The 19,478-nt window shown below is 42.9% G+C and overlaps 1 protein-coding gene across 1 annotated transcript in view; it reads right to left on the minus strand.

Annotated features, from left to right (window-relative positions):
* Window positions 1-18,704, minus strand: part of ARL9 (ADP ribosylation factor like GTPase 9) — a 19,913-nt gene extending 1,209 nt beyond the window's left edge. Inside the window, exons 1-3 of the mRNA XM_025386281.1 lie at window positions 18,332-18,704; window positions 12,605-12,767; window positions 5,299-5,474 (exon numbers count right to left, since the gene is read on the minus strand). Of these exons, the coding sequence (XP_025242066.1) occupies window positions 5,299-5,474; window positions 12,605-12,767; window positions 18,332-18,619 (627 nt within the window). The 5' untranslated portion in view covers window positions 18,620-18,704. The remainder of the gene's footprint in view (window positions 1-5,298; window positions 5,475-12,604; window positions 12,768-18,331) is intronic.
* Window positions 18,705-19,478: the final 774 nt, after the last annotated feature.

Here is a 19,478-nt window from a genome sequence, read left to right on the forward strand (position 1 = left end):
GGGTTTACGGGTTTGGCCCCCCCCCCCCGCCCCCGTGGTTTTTTTTTTTTTTTTTTTTTTTTTTTTTTTTTTGAGACGAAGTCTCGCTCAGTCACCCAGGCTGGAGTGCAGTGGCCGGATCTCAGCTCACTGCAAGCTCGGCCTCCCAGGTTTACGCCATTCTCCTGCCTCAGCCTCCCGAGTAGCTGGGACTACAGGCGCCCGCCACCTCGCCCGGCTAGTTTTTTTGTATTTTTTAGTGGAGACGGGGTTTCCCGTGTTCGCCAGGATGGTCTTGATCTCCTGACCTCGTGATCCGCCCGTCTCGGCCTCCCAAAGTGCTGGGATTACAGGCTTGAGCCACCGCGCCCGGCCGTGAGTTTTCTTTTGTGCTCATTATTTCTATTGAACAAAAAAATCCTCGACCAATTTTGGGGAGTAGAGGAAGACAGAGAAGGGAATGGAGAGAGAACAGATTCAGACAAGGTGCAGTGGGAAAAGGAGGCTCAGAGGAGAGACAGGGAAAGAGATGGGGGAGTCTTGGAAGAGGGAAAGCCACAGCAAGAGGCAGAGAGGGGAAGACAGGAAGCCTGTGCTTAGGCCGCATGCCAGGGCCAAAACCTCCTTATGATGGAAATGGCAAGGTCAAAACATACATCTTTAACTCTCATACGCCAAGAATTATTTAAGCAAATGACCTGTGACATTCCCTTTCATAAATACACAGATTCAGCTATAGTTTTCCAGTCCTTTGTGAAAGTTTTTTCACTTCTAAAATTGCGTTTGTAAATGGCTTTTTGTTATTTCATAGCATTCCGCCTAAGTTTTAGAAGATCATTTTTAAATCTTTGGAAATAACCTAATATTGTGCCTTTTTTTTTTTTTCCTGTATCAATATGAACCTATCTTTTTTTTTTTTTTTTTTTTTTTTTTTTTTTTGAGACGGAGTCTCACCCTGTCACCCAGACTGGAGTGCAGTGGCACAATCTCGGCTCATTGCCTCACTGCAACCTCTGCCTCCTAGGTTCAAGCGATTCCCCTGCCTCAGCCTCCCAAGTAGCTGGGATTACAGGTGCATGCCACCACACCCAGCTAATTTTTCTATTTTTAGTAGAGACGGGTTTTCACCATGTTGGCCACGCTGGTCTCCAACTCCTGACCTCAGGTGTTCCACCTGCCTCGGCCTTCCAAAGTACTGGGATTATAGGCATGGGCCGCTGTGCATGTCCCGAACCTATCAAATTCTATCACTTGGAGCCTGTGGGGCTTTTCCTGATGTGCTGTCCACGGTACTTAGCTGGAGTTGATTACCTCTCCAGATATTGGTAGTTGCCTGTTTGAAACCTGAATTTGTTTAGAGCCTATGCTAACTTTTTGAACAGTGTTAATGGATCCATTAACATGTGAATGATGTCTCGGGTTAATAAATTCACTGGTGGAGTTGAAGAGGAAGAAATAGGAGAGGGAGGGAGGGAGGGTGATGGATGGGAGAAGGAGCTCTCTGTAATGATAAAGCACATCAGGAAAAATATCTGGTTTATTCCACACTTTCCTGTATGTGCCTTAATAGAGGTCATAACCCAAAGAGTAAAGATGGTAAGATGACTTTTTGAAAACCCTTATGTAATAACTTGAACCAGTGAGTCACCTAAAAGCTTGGACCAAATATTTTGGCCAAGGAATATAAACAAAGATGCATTAATCTTAAACTAGGATATTCAAATCTTTTATCATTAAGGCCCAATAAAAGCTATAAATGTGATAACAAATGGCTCTGTTTATTCAATTTGATGAAGATAATGGATACAAACCATAAGGCACAGTATTGATAAATTTGAATATTAAAAATGAAAATCACTCGGATGCAGTGGCTCACATCTGTAATCCCAACACTTTGGGAGGCTGAGGTGGGCAGACTGTTTGAGCCCAGGAGTTCAAGACCAGCCTGGGAAACATGGTGAAATCCCATCTCCACAAAAAATGCCAAAAAAAAATTAGCTGGGCATGGTGGTGCACACCTGTAATCCCAGCTACTAGGGAGGTTGAGGGAGGAGGATCACCTGAGCCTGGGGAGGTTGAGGCTGCATTGAGCTATGATCATGCCACTATACTGCACTCCAGGCAACAAAGTGAGACCCTGTTTAAAAAAAAAAAAAGTCCGAGCGCAGTGACTCACGCCTGTAATTCCAGCACTTTGGGAGGCCGAGGCAGGTAGACTGCTTGAGCCTCGTAGTTTGAGACCAGCCTGGGCAACATGACGAAAACCTATCTCTACAAAAAATGCAAATTAGCCGGGTGTGGTAGCTCCTGTCTGTAGTCCCAGCTACTTGGGAGGCTGAGGTGGGAGAATCGCTTAAGCCTGGGAGGTAGAGTTTGCAGTGAGCTCCAGCTTGGGTGATGGAGTGAGACTCTGTCAAAAAAAAAAAAAAGAAAAGAAAAAAGGAAAAAAAAGAAAAGAAAAGAGGGGAGAGGAGGGGAGGGGAGGGAAGAAAATATTCTGTATAAAAGTAAGCAAAGTAAAATGATAAGCCACCAGGATGCTGGGAAAGATAATTGTAATGCACATAACTAACAAAGGATTATTTTTCCAAATGATATGAAAGACTCCTACAACTAAAATAAGAAAGATAAACACCCTAGTAGCAATTTGGGAAAACATATTCATAGGCAATTTACAGATGTGGAGACCAATAACTAATAAACTTCTGAAAAAATGTTCAAACTCACAAGTAGTTAAGGAAATGAACATTAGAATAATAAAAAACAAGTTCACCCATCAGACTGGCAAAAATGAAAAAGTCTGACAATACCAAGTATTGACAAGGATGTAGAGCTGCAAAAACTGTCATATTCTGCTGGTGGAAGAATAAATTGGCGCAACATCTTTGGAAAGTAACTTGGTGATATCTAATAAAACAGAATATGTACAAATCCAAAATCCCAGCAATTATTTTAGGCATATCCACCAGCAAAATGTTCATACACATCCTCAAACAGACACATACATGAAGGCTCACTGGCAGCACCATTAAGAACAATAAAAAATTGGAAATAATTCAAATTCCCAGCAGTAAGAAAACGATAACATTTTGGCATATTAATGCTATGGAATACTATACAGCTCACTTACATGTACCATGATCTAAATCTTTGTAGTTTGTGGTACTTAAGATGCTCCACTTAAAAACAAAACAATAAAAGCATCCCTCTCTCTTTTTTTAAATTTTCTTTTGAGACAGAGTCTGCTGGACTAGCTTCTGTACTGGACTTTAACATAGGCTCCTATTTGAGGTCATCATTTTTAATTACTTAGTTTACTTCCATATACATTCACCCATAGAAGTAGTAGGAGAAAAGTCAGGAATTGAGCTCTTCTATGATTGGCAAACCTAACAATTGAGAAAGGGACTTTAGCATTATAATATTATAGATGTTTAAATTGTTTTTCAATTTTTATTGTGTTAAATACATATCACAAAATTTTTCTCCTTAACCATTTTTAAGTGTACAGTTCAGTGGCATTAAGTGTATTCACAATGTTATGCAACTATCACCGCCATCCATCTCCAAAACTTTTATCTGCAAAACTGAAACTCTGTATCCATTAAATGATAACTGCATATTCCTCCCTCCCCCAACTCATGGAAATCACCACTCCACTTTCTATTTTTATGAATCTGACAACTCTAGGTACCTGATATAAATGGAATCAGATAGTATTTACCCTTTTGTGACTGACTTATTCACTTAGCATAATGTTCTCAAGGTTCATCCATGTCGGGACATGTGTCTGAATTTCCTTCCCTTTTAAGGCTGAACAATATCCCATTGTGGCTGGGTGCGGTGGTTCACGCCTGTAATCCCAGCACTTTGGGAGGCCCAGGTGGGTGGATCACTTGCGGCCAAAAGTTCGAGATCAGCATGGCCAACATGGAGAAACTCTGTCTCTACTAAAAATACAAAAATTAGCCGGGCGTGGTGGCATGTGCCTGTAGTCCCAGCTACTCAGGAGGTTGAGGCAGAGAATCACTTGAACCCGGGAGGTGGAGGTTGTGGTGAGCCAAAATTGCGCCATTGCACTCCAGCCTGGGAGACAGAGCAAGACGCTGTCTCAAAAAAATAAAGAAAGAAAGAAAGAAAGAAAGAATCGGGAGTGGTGGTGCATGCCTGTAATCCTGGCTACTTGGGAGGCTGAGGCAAGCAACTCACTTGAACCCAGGAGGTAATGAGCTGAGATCACACCACTTACACTCTAGCCTGGGTGCTAGAGCAGAATGCTGTCTTAAAAAAAAAAAAAATCCCTTTGCATGTGTATACCGTATTTTATATATCCATTTATTTTGGGTAGCTTCCATTTTTGGCTGTTATGAGTAATGCTGCTATGAACATATCACAAAAAACATAAAATATATAAAACAAAACAATATAAAACATAAAGAAACATAAAACAGCCAAACATACAAATATCAGTTTGAGTCCCTGCTTTTAATTCTTTTCACTGTATGCCCAGAAGTGGAATTGCTGCATCATAAGGGAATTCTATTTTTGATTTTTTTTTGAGACGGAGTCTTACTCTGTCACCCAGGCTGGAGTGTAGTGGCGCTATCTTGGCTCACTGCAACCTCCGCCTCCCAGGTTCACGCCATTCTCCTGCCTCAGTCTCCCGAGTAGCTGGGACTACAGGCGCCCCCGCCACCACTCCTGGCTAATCTTTTGCATTTTTAGTAGAGACGGGGTTTCACCGTGTTAGCCAGGATGGTCAAAATCTCCTGACCTTGTGATCCCCCACCCTTGGCCTCCCAAAGTGCTGGGATTATGGGTGTGAGCCACCGCGCCTAGCCTCTATTTTTGATTCTTTTGAGGAACCATGTTACTGTTTTCCATAGCAGCTCTGCAATTTTACATTCTCACTGACAGTATACAAGGGTTCCAAATTCTCCACATATATTTAATATTTTTAATGCATGTGTAGAGTAAATTCGGCTCAGTCTGATTGATCTAAAGCAAAACGATTTCTTTATACATGGTAGCCACTCATATTTTGTTGAATCGAATTTAACAATTAACATGTATTTATTGAAGTAAGTTCAACACACATCTGTTGAATTCCTAGCATCCACAAGACAGTATACTAGGTATTACAAGGAACACAAAGATGAATAATAGTCTCTACCTTCAAGGTGTTTATAATCCAAGAGCTCTAATAAACATAAACTGAATTAAATATATAGCTTATTGTTGACTAGCTATTACACATATACATTTTTTGTATTAAATACAAAACTACTGAGTACAATTTATATTTGCACAGATTTTTACCTGTTTGTTTGCAAACACAACCAGAGGAAGTACTGGGTTTGCCGCAATTAGCTGATGAAGGTATTTCTTGGCTTCAGGTAATCGGCTGTGATCTGCTGAATCCACCACAAAGATAAGCAGCAATCCCTTGGATAGGTATGTTTCCGAGTAGGACCGAAAAGGTTCACTGCCACCAACTACAGAGAATAGTAGAGGAAGAAGACACACACACACAAAATTACAGAAGCACCCACCCTGGGAGCAGGGAGGGCACATCCAGATTTCTGAACACAGGACAGGTGTTTTGATAAAATATCACCGTGTTAGAGTGTACCCAGTCCTCAGAGGGACCAGAGGCATGTTAGTGGGGAACTGGTTGGTGAGAAGAACCATCACAAGTGGTTCATTCATTACTGTATCACAAAGGATCAGCAGAGAGATGCGAAATACTACAGGGGATGTCTCCTGATCCCATTGTCCACAGCAGCCATGTCAGCCACTGCATCTTTATCAGTTATAGCTCAGAAAATGGGAGTAAGGCCAGGTACAGTTGCTCACGCCTGTAATCTCAACATTTTGGGAGCCTGAGGCAGGAGGACTGCTTGAGCCCAGTAGTTCAAGACCAGCCTGGGCGACAGGGTGAGGCTCTGTCTCTACAAAAATAAAAACTAAAAAATGGGCCAGTGTGGTGGTGTATGCCTGTGGTGCTAACGACTAGGGAGGTTGAAGCAGGAGGATCACTTGAGCCCAGGAAGTGCAGTGGCGTGAACATGGCTACAGTGAGCTGTATTTGCGCCACCACACTCCAGAGCGAGACCCCACCTATCTTAAAAAAAAAAAAAAAAAAAAAAAAAAAAAGGAAAGAAAAAGAAAAAGAAAATGGGAGTATGCTACTAAAATAATTAAGACTAGAAAAGGATGGTAGGATAAAATACACATTAAAATAAATTTTAAATGAACTGAATTCATTGGCTAGTCTCACTTGCACAATTTTTTTCCTTTGTCAAAATCCTAGAAATAACTTCTCCTCTTAATATTGCACAGAGTTAACATGATCCTGTGGGTATTCAGGAATATTTGCTTCAGAAAAAAAAAATGTCTTTTGATTACTTCATCCTGCTGATTCTTCCCAGAATAAACTTTTTGGTTAATGATAATAACATATATACAATGGATTTTGTTTTCATTTTTGTCCTAGGAGGAGTATTGGCAAACCATGGCCCACAGTTCAAATCTGACCAACTGCCTATTTTTGTACAGCTCACTAGGTAAAAATAGCTTTTACATGTCTAAATACTGGAGGAAAAAAAAAAGGTAGAATAACATTTTCTAACACAGGACTATTATATCAAATTTAGATTTTGGTGCCCAGAAATAAAGTTTTATAGTAACATTGAACATATAGAACATATTGTCTATGACTGCTTTCTCAAGACAGAGTTGAGTGACTGCAATAGAGAGCAGGTGGCCTGCAAAGCATAAATTAGTTCCTATGTAGTCCTTGACAGAAAAACTTTTTGGACCTCTGTTTCAAGAACTTAACAAAAGTATTTTAAATGCTAACAAGAAAGGATCTTTGCCTTCCCTTTGGCTTCCTTTGTACAGAGGTAGGCTACTCATTCTTTGAAGTATTTTGTGTTTTTAATTTGTTAAAATAGTGCTGTGTGACCTTCTAAGTAACTCATATGGTTTTAACACACTAAGTTAAAACATCAGTGGATGTTTGGGTTGTTCCTCATTTCTTGCTGCAATAAACAATGGTGCTATAAACATTTTTGTATTTGTCTCCTGAGGTCCGTACAAGCAAGAGTTTCTCCAGTTATCTAAGCATGGAACTAATGCCAAATATGCCAAATTATTTTCCAAAGAAGTTGGTACCAATACACACACTGCCAACAGCTAATAGCCAATAAGTTTCCTCTATATCCACATCCTCTTTTTATTTTTATTTTATTTTTCCTTGAGACAAGGTTGTGCTCTGTCATCCAGGCTGGAGGGCAGTGGTGCAATCTCCACTCACTGCAACCTCCACCTTCTGGGCTCAAGCGATCCTCCTTTCTCAGTCTCACCAGTAGCTGGGACTACAAGCACAAGCCACTGAGCCTGGCTAATTTTGTATTTTCTGTAGAGCTGGGGTTTCGCCATGTTGCCCAGGCTGGTCTTGAACCCTTGAACTCCAGTGATCCACCCACCTTGGCTTCCCAAAGTGTTGGAATTACAGGCGTGAGCCACTGCACCCGGCCACACATCCTCTTCAAAACTTGATATTATCAGATTTCTTTTTTTTTTTTTTTGCCTAATTTGAATTCTACTTACTGATCAAGTTGAGTATTTTTCATATGTTCACTTCTAATTTGTTTTATGTGAAATGTTATTCATGTCTTTTGCCAATGTTTTTATGTTGTTTTTATTTGTAGTTCTTTATATATTCTGGATACTAGGCATTTGCTTGGATGTGTTGCATGTATCTTCTCCTGTTTTGTGGCATCTTTTTAATGAACAGATGTTTTCCATTTTAATGTAGTTACATTTATCCATCTTTCTTATGGTTATTATTTTTTGTATCCTGTTTAAAAAATCTTTCTCTATCCTGAAGTCATAAGGATAGTCTATATTTTCTCCACAAAGCTTTTTACATTTGGCTTTTATCTATCGGAAATTGATGTATACATTTGTATGCATAGGAGACAGGAAACTAATTTCATTTTTATTCCATGTTGTCCCTGCACCATTTATTGAATAGTTTCCCCAGTGGACTCTCTAGTCTGTTCCTTTGGTCATTCTGTTCATTCTTGTGCCAACACCACACATTTTAATTTCATAGCTTTATAATAAAATTTGATACTTGACAGGACAAGTCCATCTTTCTTACTAATTTCTTCGAGTGTCTTGACTTTCTTTACTCCTTTGCTCACCCATGTCAATTTTAGCCTCAGCTTGTCAAACTCTTTTTAAAAAATCTTGTTGAGCTATTGATTGGAATTGAATTGTATCTAAACGTCAATTTGGGGAGAATTAATTTTTTTTGATATAATGTCTACCTATTCATGAAAACTGTATTATGTCTCTATCTATTTAGGTCTTTCAGTGTTATTCAATGACATCTACAGATTTTCTCTGTATAGATAGACACATTTTTTTGGTTGGTTTATTCCTATCTTTTGTTGCTATTGAAAATGGCTGCATGCTGCTGGGTAATAGAAATACAATTAATTTTATATTGTTATATACAGTTGTCTTGCCAAGCTCTTATCATTTCTAATAATTTGAAGGGTGTTTTAGGCTTTCTTTGAAGACAATCATATAACTTGTAAATAAGTATTGTTTTATTTCTTCCTTTCTAATTCTTATGCCTTTTATTTCTTTTTCTCAAACTGACTAGAACCTCTTGTATAATGTTGAATGAAATTTTTTTTTTTTTTTTTGAGATGGAGTTTTGCTCTTGTCATCCAGGCCGGATGGAAAGCAGTGGCACGATCTTGGCTCACTGCAACCTCCACCTCCCGGGTTGAAGCAATTCTCCTGCTTCAGCTACTCCTGAGTGTCTGGGATTACAGGCACCTGCCACCATGCCCGGCTAATTTTTGTCTTTGTAATAGAGACAGGGTTTCACCATGTTAGGCCAAGCTGGTCTTGAACTCCTGACTTTAAGTGAGTGATCCGCCCCCCTTGGCCTCCCAAAGTGCTGGAGTTACAGGCATAAGTCACCACACCTGGCTATTTTTCAAATGTTAAACCAACCTTTCATTCTTGGAGAAACTCATCTGGTGATATACTATCTCTCTAATATAGTAACTGAATTTAGTTTACTACAATTTTGTTCAGATTTCTGCATTTCCATTTCTCATACTCTTTGCTGGTTTGGATATACAGTGACCTCATACCGTGAGTTGGAGAGCATTTCTTTTTTTCCCCTATTCTCTGAAAGAATTTATGTAAGATTAAGATTGATAAGAGCCCACCTATAAACCAACTGATTGGGTGTTTTTCATTATAGGATGATTTTTTGCTATTGATTTCTTTAGAAGCTTTAAATTATTCAATATTCCTATTTCTTCTTGAGTCCATTTTCCTAAGACACATATTTGGAGGATTTTTTCCACTTATCCAGGACTTTATATCTATTGGTACAAATTTGTTAACACAGGTATTATACTCTTGTCATCTTAATGAATGATATGCTCTTTTTCCTTCATGACATTACTTATTTGTGGTTTCCAGATTTTCCTTAATGAATTTCACCAGAAATTTGTCTATTTTGTTTATCTATTCAAGGAACTAACTTTTGACTTTGCTGATCTTTGCTACTGTGTCTTTATCAATTTCATTCACTTCATGTCTTTATCATCTCTCCCTCAACCTCTTTGGTTTTATTCTGTTGTTCTTTTACCTAATTTACATTGCATATTTAACCTATACGTTTTCAGCTATAAGCATTTAAGATTATAAATGCTTTAAATGCTAGTTTTGATCAGTAGATTTTGTCATCTTCTTTTTTGAGACATGGTTTCACTCTGTTGCCCAGGCTGGAATACAGAGGCATGATCACGGCTCACTGCAACTTCTGCCTTCTGGGCACAAACGATCCTCCTGCCTCAGCCTCCAGAGTAGCTGGGACTACAGGCATGCACCACCATGCTCAGCTCATTTTTTGTATTTTTTGTAGAGGTAGGATTTTGCCATGTTGCCCAGGTTGTTCTCAAACTCCTGGACTCAAGCAATCCACCTGCCCTGGCCTCTCAAAGTGCTAGGATTACAGTTGTGAGCCACTATGCCTAGCCTGAACTCATATTTGATTAATCTTAATTTATGAGAATCCTGGGGGTCTTTGCTCCAGAATTAGAAACTGGGGGAGCTACTGACTGGGAGCATGTTAGCACTCTTCCAGGGGCCCTCATGTCATGCAGGCATCTTAGTGCTTTCCTATTTTGTCTCAGGCCCACTGCAGATTAAATACTGGTATGTGCCTCTAGATAACACCACTTTTTCATTTGCTTATCTACTGTGGCTGTCACTCCAGTTTCAACTCATGAGTTGTTTTATTTTTCTTTCTTTGGAAGGAGGGAAAGGGCAGGAAGAGTAAAGCAGGTAGCCTTGCAAATTTGTCTTACTTGTTGCAAGTTCATCAATGCTTTAAAAAATAAATTTTTACCAGGATTTGTGGTTTTGTCACAGAAAGGCCCTTCAAAAACTATAATAGGAACTGAAATCTCTCCATTTATTTTTGCCACGACTTTTTAGTGCATAAACTAAAAGAATTTTTTTTAAAGATTAAGATGATCTGTAGAATGTTGATGAAGAGATATAGGCAAAATTATATGTGAATATATCATTTCTACAAATAGGCTTATACAATAAAACTTCACCTCCCACCAATCCCCAACATACTCCAAGTGTTACACGATAGCATAGCAGCCCATACAGGTTTATATCACTGAATACCACTGGATGCTGCATCCTAAAAAAAGCCTCCTTAGAAGCTATGCCTGTGGCATTATGAAAACTTACCTGAATTGATGGCTTAATATAGCCACTGTGAAGATACACATTTTAAAACTTAAAGGTTGCAAGTGTAAACTGCTATTCCTCTTCAGGATATTGATGATTATGATAAAAATTGGGAACACAGTTAGCACTTAATGCATTTTTGTTGAATATGTACTATTTGCCAGACATTGGGTATATACTGTTGAACAAAACAAGTATAGCAAAAGTTACCATCTAGTTGGGTGGACAGATCAAAAACAAATAAAAATAAATAGTGAATGTTATTAAAAACCTATGGAGGAAGCAAACAGCATTGGGGAACATACTTAGAAAGAATGATTTTATGGGCTGGGTGCAGTGGTTCACGCCTGTAATCCGAGCACTTTGGGAGGCCAAGGTGGGTGGATAACCTGAGGTCAGGAATTCGAGACCAGCCTGGCCAACATGGTGAAACCCCGTCTCTACTAAAAATAGAAAATAATTAGCCGGGCATGATGGTGTGTGCCTGTAATCCCAGCTACTCATGAGACTGAGGCGACAGAATCGCTTGAACCCAGGAGGCACAGGTTGCAGTGAGCTCAGATTGCACCACTGCACTCCAGCCTGGGTGACAGAGCAGGACTCTGTCTCAAAAAATAAAATAAAATAAAATAAAAAAGAATGATTGATTTTATGGGGCCATGTAAGCTAATACCTGAAGGTTGAGGAGCAAGCCATCACGGGAAGAGCAGGGGTAGTAGTATGTCTGACAAAAGGCACACCCAAGAAAGCTCTTGTAAAAGGAGAGAAAGAAAGGAGTACAATAAGCCTGGGGTGAGGTAAGGTTAGGAAGGAGGCAGTTTATGAAGAGCCTCATGGGCCATAATAAAGACTTTTGATTTTATTACAAGGATGAGATCTCCACTGAAGAGTTTTAAGTTAGCAAATGATAAGTATGTGTTAAAATACTGCTCTTCATAAACAGATAAAAGCCAAAGTAAAAAGGTGACTATAATAATCTAAGTAATAGATGATTGAGGTTCCAACTTGCATAGAGGCAGTAGAAAGGATGTAACCAATGCATTTGAGAGATGCGTTGGAGCTGGCAAAATTCATAGTGTTTTACTTGTGGACTGGAGGTGGGGATGCAAAAGGAGGAGTCAAGGGTGACTCTCAGGTTTCTGGCTAGAGCAACCTGATGGGTATGGAGCCATTTACTGACCAGAAGATTACAGGGAAAGGAACAGATATGGGAAAAATCAAGCATTTTGTTTTTCCCTTGTTAGGTTTGAGGACTTGGATATGTTTGGGCTGGATAGATAAATTTGGGAGCCATTAGCATATAGATGGTATTTAATGCCATGAGAATGGATGAATGTGTAAAGAGAAGACAAGAGGACTTGACCCAACTTCAGGAGAGAGTAATATTTAGAGGTGGTGACTCCAGAATTACTATCCAGTAGGGGCCTGTGGACTGCCATCTATTTAGAAGAAGAGGTTTGGAGCTTGTCTATAATTTTATTTACAGAGAAGCAAGCACACTGTACTTAAACTTAGATTGTATGCTCATTTGCAGCAGTGTGGGAAGAAGGCTGATTACAGGAGATTATAGGAGGGAGTGCTAAAGCCTTCCTCTAAACTCCCCCTTTATCACCACTACTGTAAAAAGGAGAACATCAAAAAAGCAAAAAGTGATTCCCCCCAGACTGTACCTGGGTATTAAAGTACACATCCATTCTAAAAGTCTAGGAACATTTGATTCAGTGTTAGTTTTCACAAAGACTCAATGTTGCTAACATCATGTCTGGCTTAAGAGAGAATAAAATGTGGCTATCTTGTAACTAAGGAACAGAGAGCTTACTCTCCAGGAACTCCATTTGGCCATCTTCAGTGTTGATGCAAACTGCATTGAAACCTTGGGTGGGTGCCACACTATGCTGGACTCTGTTTGAAGCTAGAGAGTGGAGGACACTGGTTTTTCCTGCTCCATCCAGGCCCAGCACTAGGATTTGCTTGTTTTTCTCCTGTGAAACAAAAGATAAATCAATAAGCCCATGCTATCAGGGGCTCATTTTTCTGGGTCTTGGCAGTGGGCCTGCCTGTGGTAGAATCCAATAATATTCTTGGAATTGTAACCAGAATAAAACTTCACGGGCCAGGTGGCTCACACCTGTAATCCCAGCACTTTGGGAGGCTGAGGCAGGAGGATCTCTTGAGGTCAGAAGTTCCAGACCAGCCTGGCCAACATAGTGAAACCCCATCTCTACTAAAAACACAAAAAATTAGCCAGGTGTGGTAGCGTGCACCTGTAAGTCCAGCTACTTGGTAGGCTGAGGCACAAGAATCACTTGAACCCAGGAGGCAGAGGTTGCAGTGAGCTGAGACTGCACACTGAACTCCAGCCTGAGGAACAGAGCGAGACCCTGTCTCCAAAAAAAAAAAGGATAAAACTTCACGAATATTTTATAGGTCTAGAACAAACTATACCAACCAATGAACATTTTCTAATTAGCTGTTCATTATGTGATACTAATTTCACATCCCTCCTCCATCCCCTAACTCCTGATCAGTCTATCAAATAAACACTACCAACATTTATGAGTAGTGCTATAGATTACAGGACCAATTTTCAGACTTCATTTTGCTTCTTGAATTCGTGTCTATGAATTGGAGACTGCACCTGAGTTCATTTTGTTTGGGGTCTTGGGACCTCCGTGGTGCATGTATTGACTGTGCCACTCAGTGCATAAGCATCTAAGGTCTCAATTATTAATTTCGCCTGTCTTCACAATTGAATAACTAGATTGTAAGATCTCAGAACAAGGTTTCCCTCTTATACATTTTTTTTTTTGAGATGGAGTCTTGCTCTGTCACCCAGGGTGGAGTGCAGTGGCATGATCTGGGCTGACTGCAATCTCCGCCTCCTGGGTTCAAGCGATTCTCCTGCCTCAGCCTCTCGAGTAGCTGAGATTACAGGAGCACGCCACCAGGTCCCACAATTTGTATTTTTACTACAAACGGGGTTTCACCATGTTGGTCAGGCTGGTCTCGAACTCCTGACCTCGTGATCTGCCCACCTTGGCCTCCCAAAGTGCTGGCATTACAGGCATGAGCCACCACACCAGGCCTCCCTCTTATACTTTTTAATATAAGTATCACAATTAAATGAAAAGGTTATAGAAATTATTAAGCCAGTTTCAATCACAAATTAATATTTGTTTTAAAAACAGACGAACTTGGGAGGCCAAGGCAGGCAGATCACCTGAGGTCGCAAGTTCGAAACGAGCCCGGCCAATACGGTGGAACCCTGTCTCTACTTAAAATACAAAAAATTAGCCGGGCATGGTGGCGGGTGCTTGTAGTCCCAGCTACTCCAGAGGCTGAAGAAGGAGAATGGTGTGAACCTGGGAGGCGGAGCTTGCAGTGAGCTGAGATCGCACCACTGCACTCCAGTCTGGGCAAGAGAGCAAGACTCCGTCTAAAAAAAAAAAATTAGCCAAGTGCAGTGGTGGGCACCTGTAATCCCAGCTACTCGGGAGGCTGAGGCAGGAGAATCACTTGAACCTCAGAGGCGGAGGTTGCAGTGAGCCGAGATGGCGCCATTGCACTCCAGCCTGGGCAACACAGCAAGACAACATCTCAAACAAACAAACAAAAAAACAAACTGATGAACTTGAAGTAAACTTAGACAGAAGCATTCTAGTCTGGGCGTCGTGGCTCTCATCCAGCATTTTAGGAAGCTAATGCAGGTGGATCACTTGAGGCCAGGACTTTGGAACCAGCCTGGCCATCACGGCATAACCCTGTCTCTACCAAAAATACAAAAATCAGACGGGCATGGTGGCACATGCCTGTAATCCCAGCTACTCGGGAGGCTGAGGCATGAGAATTGCTTGAACCTGGGAGGTGGAGATTGCAGGAGCTGAGATGACACCACTGCACTCCAGCCTGGGTGACAGAGACTCCATTCCCCCCGACCCCCCCAAAAAAAAGAAAAGAAAAAAAAAGAAAGAAGCATTCTATCAATGTATTAGCCTTAGAATTTTTATGGCAAATGACTGAGGGACAGAAGAGCAGGCTGGTGTGAAGATCGTTCAGAGTGCTCCGAAATGTGGTTTCCAGGGTGTAAACTTTAACATAAAGAGTTGTACAGAGAGCATGATTTATGAAGGCCATACAGTGAATAACAGAATTTGAAAAAAAGTAGGCCGGTGCGGTGCCTCACACCTGTAATCCCAGCACTTTGGGAGGCCGAGGAGGGTGGATTACCTGAGGTCAGGAGTTTGAGATCAGCCTGACCAACATGGTGAAATCCCATCTCTAGTAAAAATACAAAATTAGCCGGGCATGGTGGCGCATACTAGTAATCCCAGCTATTGAGGAGGCTAAGGCAGGAGAATCACTTGAACCTGGGAGGTGGCGGTGGCAGTGAGCTGAGATCGTGCCATTGCACTCCAGCCTGGGCAACATGAGTGAAACTCCGTCTCAAAAAAAAAAAATGTACTTACTTGTTCTTAGAGCAAATCTTTGATGGTTCTTAAAGTAAATTGTATTTTCGGCCGGGCGCGGTGGCTCAAGCCTGTAATCCCAGCACTTTGGGAGGCCGAGACGGGCGGATCACGAGGTCAGGAGATCGAGACCATCCTGGCTAACCCGGTGAAACCCCGTCTCTACTAAAAAATACAAAAAAAAACTAGCCGGGCGAGGTGGCGGGCGCCTGTAGTCCCAGCTACTCGGGAGGCTGAGGCAGGAGAATGGCGTAAACCCGGGAGGCGGAGCTTGCAGTGAGCTGAGATCCGGTCACTGCACTCCAGCCTGGGCGACAGAGCGAGACTCCGTCTCAAAATAAAAAAAATAAAAAAAAAAAAAAAGTAAATTGTATTTTCATAGGTGTCTTCCATCCCTGGCTCTTCTCCATTCCCTTCAGTTGCATCTAAATGTTATGATGTCATTCTGAGAGTGTGTCAAGGTAAGGAAGAAGGGCAAGGGAGACTTCATTGGATGGCTTACAATTGCATGTTTTTAAGCAATACCGGCACCAAGAAATGGCAGCCAAGAGTGGATTATGTCCTGTCAGTCTTCACCAGAGGCCCCATTCAGCCTACCCCGACACACTTCATTCATTCTAAGATACACATTCCGCCCCCCACATTCCACATTTTAACATCTCTGAAATTAGGATGTCTTTGACAATTGAGAGTATATATTTTGATTGGCAGAATTTTTTTATTTATTTATTTTTGAGACAGAATCTCGCTCTGTGGCCTAGGGTGGAGTGCAGTGGCACGATCTTGGCTCACTACAACCTCCGCCTCCCAGGTTCATGTGATTTTCCTGCCTCAGCCTCCCGAGTAGCTGTGATTACAGGCACATGCCACCATGCCCAGCTAATTTTTTTGTATTTTTAGTAGAGATGGGGTTTTGCCATGTTGGCCAGTCTGTTCTGGAACTCCTGACCTCAGGTGATCTGCCCGCCTTAGCCTCCGAAAGTGCCGGGATTACAGGCGTGAGCCACCGTGCCGGCTTTTTTTTTCTTTCTTAGTGGTACCTAGACTAACGACATCTTAGGTCCTATAAAATAGTGTGAATAAAAAGCAGTTCCCAGGCCAGGCACAGTGGCTCTTGCCTGTAATCCCAGCACTTTGGGAGGCTGTTGGGATCAAGCTCCCCAAAATCTGGCCATAAACTGGCCCCAAAACTGGCCATAAACAAAATCTCTGCAGCAATGTAAAATGTCCATAATGGCCATAACGCCCAAACTGGAAGGTTGTGGGTTTACAGGAATGAGGGCAAGAAACAGTTTCCGCCCAGGGCGGAAAACTGCTTAAAGGCATTCTTAAGCCACAAACAAAAGCCTGAGTGATCTGTGTCTTAAGTGCATGTTCCAGCTGCAATTAATTCGGCCCATCCCTTTGTTTCCCTTAAGAGATACTTCTGGTTAATTTAGTATCTATAGAGACAATGCTAATGACTGGTTTGCTGTTAATAAATATGTGGGTAAATCTTTATTCGGAGATTTCAGCTCTGAAGGCTGTGAGACCCCTGATTTCCTACTTCGCACCTCTATTTCTGTGTGCGTCTTTAATTCCTCTAGGGACACTGGGTAGGGTCTCCCCAACCGAGCTGGTCTCGGCAGGAGGCCAAGGTGGGTGGATCGCTTGAGTTCAGGAGTTGAAGACCAGCCTGGGCAACATGGTGAAACCCCATCTCTACCAAAAATACAAAAATTAGCTAGGCACGGTGGTGTGCACCTGTATTCCCAGCTACTTGGTAGGCTGCGGTGGGAGGATGACTTGAGCCTGGGAGTTGGAGGTTGCAGTGAGCCGAGATCACGCCACAGTACTCAAGCCTGGGCGACAAAGCCAGACTGTCTCAAAACAAAAACAAAAACACCAGTTCCCTTTCCAACCACATGGCTGTCCCTACGCCCATCCTACCTAGAAATTCTGCATTCAGGCTTCCTCACATTTATCTTCTTGAGACTAAGGAAAGCTGAATTTGTAAAACAGAGTTCAGACACAAAATGTGATGCTGAACACCATTTTTTTTTTTTGTCAGAAGTTATTCCTTTAGCCAAATATGGGTCTATGTAGTATGTGTTTTACCAGAGATCAAATATCTGTTAATCCGTGGTGGCTCACGCCTGTAATCCCAGCACTTTGGGAGGCCAAGGCAGGCGGATTGCTGGAGCCCAGGAGTTTGAGATCAGCCTGGGCTACATGGCGAAACTCCATCTCTACACAAAAATACAAAAATTAGCTGGACATGGTGGCGTGCGCCTGTAGTGCCAGTCACTGAGGTTGGGAGATGGGGGCGGTGCCAGGCTGAGGCGGGAGGATCCCTCCAGCCTGAGCGGCAGAGTGAGACCCTGTCACAAAAAAGAAAAAAGGAAAAAAAAAAAACAACAACAAAACAAAAAAACAACAACTGTGTTAATCATTCAAATTGTTTAGAACCAGATCGTAGCTCTAAGCCAAGGAGCCAGTTCAGGAACTCCAGGAGCACAGAGACCATCCAGCTGACCCAAACAATGCCAAGTTTTTAAGACCTGTCAGTTAAAACTTTTCCGCCATGCATTCAGGGTACTGGTGGTCTGAAAACAATGAAGGCATCAACTGCAGCGTCCCCAACACCTCCTGCATTCTGGAACCCTGCCCCTTCTGACAAAGAACGCATTCACTGCAAAGAGGGCCTGCGTGCGGGGAGGGTTCGGGACTGGTTTGTAAATGTGGTCAGGTGGTCTGTGCGCTAGTGTTGCGCGCTGGACAGATCCAAGGGCAGTAGAGGGGCCGTTCGCCATGTCCCCATTAAGACCGAGATCACTTGTCCCTCAACACTAGACCCGACGAAGGTTAAGACACAGGGGTAACGATACGGGCGAGGGTGGGCAGGGGGTCCGGGAAAAAGGGGCTGGCGATGGGTCGTTCAAGGTTTGGCACATCGCTTTCATCCATAGGTAAATAGCCCTCAGTTGAGATCCATTCCCTCCCGCGCGGGTCGGGGGCCTCCAACGTAACAGAGACAGCGCCGGGGTCTGAAAGCCGACAATGGCCTTGGGGCAAGGGGTCCTGGACACTGGATCTCTTACCAGCGGCTCGAGCGGGGTCCTTGTCAAGGTGCTGTCCTTGTTCTCCCCTTCCTCTTCCTGTCCCTTAAATTGTTCCTTCTCTTTCTTTGTCTCCTTCCCTTGCTTTGTCCTTTTTTCCTCTTTCTCTTTTCTCTTTCTCCTCTCCTGCTTCTCTTGCTTCTCCTTTTCTTTTTCTTTAATTTTCTGCTCCACCTCCTTTCTTTTCACTTTCTCTTCCTTTCCCTTTTCTCTGATTTTCTCCTCCGTCTCCTTTTCCTTCTCTTTCTTCTTCACTTTCCCCCTCTCCATCCCCAGCGCCGCGGTTTCCTTCCCTCCCGCCGCGTGCCCGCTTGGTGAGCGGTGGCTCTGGGCCCCAGGTGTGGCTCCCAAGGTGCACGCCCGACGGAGACGTAGGCCCCGCGGCGTAGGCAACCCGCGGGAGCCGCCAACCCCGGCAGCGCCGCCAACAGCCGCTCACCTGGCGCATGCAGGGCTTCTTGCAGCGGATTCGCTGAACTCGCAGGGGCACGCAAAGAGGGAAGGGCGGAGGCGTACGGGATGGGTTGAGCCCAGCCAAGCGAAACCAAGAGGTCCCAACCAGGACACGGACAGCTCGGCGGGGTATATATCATTGCTGCAGAAAAAGCGTCACTTGCGCGATTCCCTCGGGCCGGACAGGGTGGCTGAGGAGAGCCTTCCACGCGGGCCGCAACCTAAGCAACCTTAGCGTCTGACGTCTCCGGCTTCAATCCCGAGCCCGGCCAGCCTACGCGAAGAACCCCTGGGGCGCCAGAGTCCAAAGGTTCCGGGGAGGATTCTCAGCCTTCCGCCAGCTGTCAACCACGAGCCTGTACTGCTCATGTCGTGTATTTCTCCGCCCTCTCCCGAGTAAACTCCACTAGGAGTGTCTCCAGACTACTACCCAGGATTATTAAAGACAGATAGAAGAACGTGAATGGGTTCCATTGTTTTAAGTTCCTTTTTTTTTTTTTTTTTTTGAGACAGTCTCTGTCACTAAGGCCGGAGCGTAGTAGTGCGATCTCAGCTCGCTGCAACCTCCCGCCTCCCGGATTTAAGCGATTCTCCTGTCTCAGCCTCCCAAATAACTGGGATTACAGGCGTGAGCCACCACGCCCGGCTAATTTTTGTATTTTTAGTAGAGACGGGG

This window comes from Theropithecus gelada, chromosome 5 (assembly GCF_003255815.1).
Source record: "Theropithecus gelada isolate Dixy chromosome 5, Tgel_1.0, whole genome shotgun sequence".
Lineage (NCBI taxonomy): Eukaryota > Metazoa > Chordata > Mammalia > Primates > Cercopithecidae > Theropithecus > Theropithecus gelada.